The sequence below is a fragment of the Anopheles moucheti genome, chromosome 2, assembly GCF_943734755.1.
Source record: "Anopheles moucheti chromosome 2, idAnoMoucSN_F20_07, whole genome shotgun sequence".
NCBI lineage: Eukaryota > Metazoa > Arthropoda > Insecta > Diptera > Culicidae > Anopheles > Anopheles moucheti.
Genome location: NC_069140.1, coordinates 21,281,424 through 21,286,439, shown reverse-complemented (window position 1 = coordinate 21,286,439; position 5,016 = coordinate 21,281,424). Strand labels below are relative to the sequence as shown.

The 5,016-nt window shown below is 46.4% G+C and overlaps 1 protein-coding gene across 1 annotated transcript; it reads left to right on the top strand.

Annotated features, from left to right (window-relative positions):
• The first annotated feature begins 233 nt into the window (after positions 1-233).
• Positions 234-4,615, top strand: LOC128310082 (uncharacterized). The gene is made up of 4 exons (XM_053046628.1): positions 234-674; positions 821-1,231; positions 1,300-1,524; positions 2,972-4,615. Exons 1-4 carry the CDS (start codon positions 351-353, stop codon positions 3,179-3,181), a joined length of 1,170 nt encoding a protein of 389 aa, XP_052902588.1. The 5' UTR covers positions 234-350; the 3' UTR covers positions 3,182-4,615.
• The last annotated feature ends 401 nt before the right edge of the window (positions 4,616-5,016 follow it).

Sequence of the window (5,016 nt, the reverse complement as noted above, 5' to 3'; positions counted from 1 at the left end):
TTCCATTCTTGACGCGTTTTTCTTATTTTGTTTGTAAACAAGAGCACGTGGTGCGGCCAATATAACCCTTACCACCCACAGGTCCCCTTTTGCACGTACATAGTTTCGCGCATGCGTTCCCAAACTCTGCTAACCGCTCTCAGGAAACCACACAAAATGGAGAGTAAAATATCGATCCGCTCCTGTCATTGTTAGCTGTTCAGAATTTTCTGTCCCATCAGTTTCGCAAACTTCTGCTGGTGGTGCACGAACGAAATTCAGTCGCGTTAGAATTGCGTGATTCCATTCGGCCATCAATTAGCCCCACGAGGACGTATCAATTGTGTGCGGTTAACGTAAAGCGACGGCAAATGTTTCTGCGTGTGCAGCTGCTAGCGCTGGCCGTGACGCTGGTGCAAAGTTCGAGTGCATACTACAGCGGACCGTTCCTATTTTGGGGGCTGGATGATCTGAAGGACCTGCAAACCCCAGCGCTGACCGAGCTGGATGATAAGATGCTGCGGGATCTCTACTCGAACGCGGCGGCTGTGGTCGTTTTCCTACGCAACGGAACGACCAAGCTGTCGGCGGACAGTTTCCCCACGTTCAAGCGCATCGTGGAAAAGTACGAATTTATGTACAGCCCGCAGCAAATGTTGAGCTCCAATCCGCTCGATTATAACGTGAATGCTGAGGTAAGCGAAAAGAGTCACACACCATTCGCACACCGAGCAGCGCTCTGAGAGGGAGAGCGCGCGAGTGATTCCGGCTTTTTCCGCATAGATGGCGCTAGTATACTTTGTTGAGAAACTGATTGATGAATGTGGTTTTCCATGCCCAGGTTATCAACCTCGTTGGATCCCCGTCCCAGCAGGATGTAGAGCTGTCGGCGCTGTTCCGCGACTCGACGGAAAACTATGGCGAGCGCAAGGTGCTGGGAATTCTGGCCAACCAATGGGAGGAACCGCACGTGCTGCACAAGCGCGAAGCCAAGGGTGGCGACGATGTCTACTCGACCAGCAGTACCACACCCGGCAGTCCGACGGATGAGCCGGAAATAGCCGACTCCATCTACAACGTGCCGGGAAAGGCGATCCTTTACGTGACGGGTCCGCCGGTACTGAAGATGTTGAACGATTCGGATGAGGGTGAAACTACGCACGTCCTGGACAAACATACGCTCGCCACATACGATGCACGGGAGCGCGAAAGTAAAATGATTGTCACGTTTAAGGTGGACGATTCGACGAAGGTAGGTGGTAGGCATGCAGAACGCTCTGGAATATGATCGAACACTTACATAACGGTGGTTGTTTTCAGCTTACACTGAAGTTCCGATTCGACATGGATGCTGGGTACTGGTCGATGTCCAAGGTGGATGTGTTTGTGATGGACACGAAGAGCAAGGACGGTGCGAAGTCTCTCGATACGACCCTCGAACTGGAGGGTAAGGCCCCGTACGCACCGCTGGGCGCATCTTACTCTTGCGCCCGTCAGCTAGTATTCCGCAATGGCACCACCGTCCTGACGTTGGAGAACATTCAGGTAAGAAGCAGCGCCTCAATCGGATGCCCTTTCGACGCGATGTGTACCAATCGATCACACGTTCACCCTTAATTGTACAAAGATGATGATGATGATAGGACTTTAATCAGACAACAATCGGGCGTCTAAATCGGCATGCTGGGAATCGTTACTGCTCGAATGAGCCGAACCGAACCGTACCGCCGCTTTACCCTACTTGTAAGTAGGTGATTGAATTTACGTACAAAATTAAATGATTGCACACCCCTTAACCGAACCCGCCACGTGGGGTTCGATATGAAAATGTAAACAAAAAAGACGCCACTGTCTAGGCTTCGGGAGGCATTGCGCCCGACAGCTGCACGTAATGTAGTAACAACATTATGAGAAACTGCCACCATCCAGAGCAGATGAGCGAAAGCGCCGATAAAGATGAAGCACCCCTCGGTCAGGTGGGAAAAGAAAACTGGAGCAGCCCACAACACGGGCCGGCAGTGGAGTGGGTCGCTGGTGAAATAATTGTGCACGCCAGGCTAGGAATGCAGAGGTAATTCATAATGGTGATGAACGGTGTTGAATGGGCCGGTGGTGCCGTGAGTACGATCATGCGGTGTACAATGTAAACATTATTATTTATTACCGCCCTGGCAGAATGTATGTGACGCACATGGAGAACCCATCACCTTTGGCTTTGCGGTGCGTGAGTGTATTTTTTTTAATTCTCACTGGGGCATGGTGCAGAGCTTATGATTAGGCAATACGCCAATGGATGGTGTCCGTACTGCAGTAAATCTTTAATTGAAGTGTATGTTTAAACGAATTACTGTGCAACGGCACAATGCCACCAATTACATCAATGTGATATGATGAAATTTACTTTCAACAACTTATCAACCACTTTGCCAACCGCCATCGCACACTTAATGCTCGTGTAGAAAGCATTTCCCTACGTCGTAAAGCATGGTTTCGTGAAAGAGACTTCGACTGTTTTATTGTCCCGAAAAGCGAGCTTTCTACCGCATTGCGTTAATCCGAATACTTTAAACGGCCTAACAAGAGTTGTAAAATCAATCAAAACTGCTTTCCGTTCACATTGTGCGAATGTTTTTCCCGTATTATAAAAAAAAAACAAACGGACAGTTTAGCATGGGGGATTTTTTTCTTTCTTTTGCGTAACGAAGAAAAGACACCACCGAAAACAAACCAAACAGTGTGCTTCATTAGCCCGGCTGCTCAAAATGCTCAAAATTAAAGTCATAATAAAACGCCCCGCCCCGGTTACTCTATGCGCCAGCGCGAGCACGCACCACGAAAGCACCAAAAATCGCAACGCATTACGCAATTTTCCGGACCAGGAACGTAAAATTGGCCGATGTTTTCGGTTTGTTTGTGCGTTGGGCTGTTTTCCCTCTTGCAGAATGTAATAACCTTTCTTTCCCTCTCTCCCTCGCGCTCTCTTTGTTTACAGGTACAGCCAGCTCTGGATGGGAAGACCAAGTTTGACAGTGCCTGGGACTGTGTCGGGTTCACCACGGCCCCGATCCTGTCCGGCATCTTCGTGACGTCCTTCATGCTGATCGGGCTGACCATCGCGATCATCGCAATACTGGACATCAAAACACCGAACCGGTTCGAATCCCGCACCGGAAAGCAGTTGACATTCACGGTTCAGGAGTAAGTCACCGGGTACGACACCGGGTGGCCGCGCGAAGAAAGTGTTCGCGCGCGATTGTAAGCCGTGTGCAAGTGTTAACCTTTAACATGCTGGCAGGCTGGTGCAGTGAAGGATGAAAGCCCCGTTTTGAGAAACCGGGACAGTAGGTATGTGGCCGAGGCCAGTTTGGCCACACAATAACGTGAGCTGTGGTGTTGCGTGTTGAAATGAGAGAAAGATGCGAACAAAACAGGTATTGCACCGTGCAGTTCCAACCGGGGAAGGCGAACATCATCATTGTCACGAACAGACAGTCGGCAGCTAGATTAAGTTTCCGGTTCCTCTCATCCACCTGCGATGTATAGTGTAAATGGCTCTATCCTACCTACTTTTCCGTTTAATCTTTTACTAGTTTCGAGCAAAGTTGACGTTCCACGTACGATCGTTTGATTGAGTTGTAAGGTTATGATTCTTGCTTACTGATATTAGGAGTGAACCCGCTCCATCTTGAATAAAAAAAACAGGGTCAATCGTTTGGAATGTACAATGTTTAGACTCTTACACCGATATTAGGAGCATAATGACCGTACCGAATAAGAGATTACATCCTACACGCGGCAAAAGCTTCGTGTTGCTTCACAGCAGCGGCGGATCAAACGGTAGGCGGAGTAGGCGGTCGCCTAGGGCCTCGCCGTGTTGGGGGCCCCAAACAATTTGTGCCGATTGTGCGTTTTTTGGAAATTTAGCAGCAGAGTTAATTTATAGCATAAAATCTAATTAAAAAGGTAGAAAATTGGTTATCCTTGGTAGATAATTTTGTTTTGTTTGATTAGCTATATCGGCCCGGTTACACGGCTACACAAGAGAAGTATGCAGTGTATTCAAACTCCTTCTTCTTTATCGGCACGACATCTTCAGGATGTTTAAGCCTGCCATTTCTATTTTTATTTTTACTTTATTTACCCGTAGGATAGTCAGTGCTGCGTACGGAGGTTTGGTGGTCCAAATGAAATTTTTCCGTGGTTCTATCTTGTACAGACCGACTGCGCTACCAATACACCATCTGGCCGCCCCGTGAACCCTTATATATCCTTTTACTTCAACCTATTCATGTATTCTATTTCTTGAACGGGATTTTTTCATCTGTTCGTAAATGATCCTACCGTTAGATGCTAGAATATAAACCATGCTTGTTTTCACTTCCGCAATATTCGCAAGCAATTGCCATTGCAATACTCGTGGTGTGGTATTGTTTTCTCTCACCGATTGAACCGTGAAAATGTCCAGCCTACGTGTTTCGAAACAGTATTGTGGTGGAGTGTTGTGTTTATTATTTCGATTGTCACAATTTCTGCAAGTTTGCAAGCCGGTAATGATGTTATATCCGACACAATCTGTCAGTGTACTACGACATAGCTAGCATTGTCATAGAATATGAATAAAATCATATTGCAATCATTAGAACTCTCTTTTCTGTTTGATATTTCATACCTCATGGTTCTTGGAATACCATTTCTGTCTTTCTTGATTATTACTTAATCGAAGCTGGATTGTAGGTCCAGCTTATGTCCACCTTTCCCAAATACTTCATCAAATCCCCTTGTATAATACTGTTCAAACTACATTGTTGTAATCTTGGTAACATTTGCATCGTTGTTAGACTGAAATTGTTTTTAAATTTCCAATTCTAAACCCATACGGTTTAAGATCATCACTGCGAAATCGTTGATCTAAATTAAAAAAAGAACACGAAAAAAGATACTTGAAGAAATCAAGTATGCATTGATATAAAAACGATGTGTTCAGTGAAGAACCTATCATAATAGTCTTGCTAAAACATTGTCGTGCGTGCTGAAGTG

Bases quoted from the DNA above. Each gene is read 5' to 3' on its own strand.
- LOC128310082 (XM_053046628.1), top strand. From the start codon at position 351: ATGTTTCTGCGTGTGCAGCTGCTAGCGCTGGCCGTGACGCTGGTGCAA. The intron at 675-820 runs GTAAGCGAAAAG...TTCCATGCCCAG, and splicing joins ATTATAACGTGAATGCTGAG to GTTATCAACCTCGTTGGATC. The intron at 1,232-1,299 runs GTAGGTGGTAGG...GGTTGTTTTCAG, and splicing joins AGGTGGACGATTCGACGAAG to CTTACACTGAAGTTCCGATT.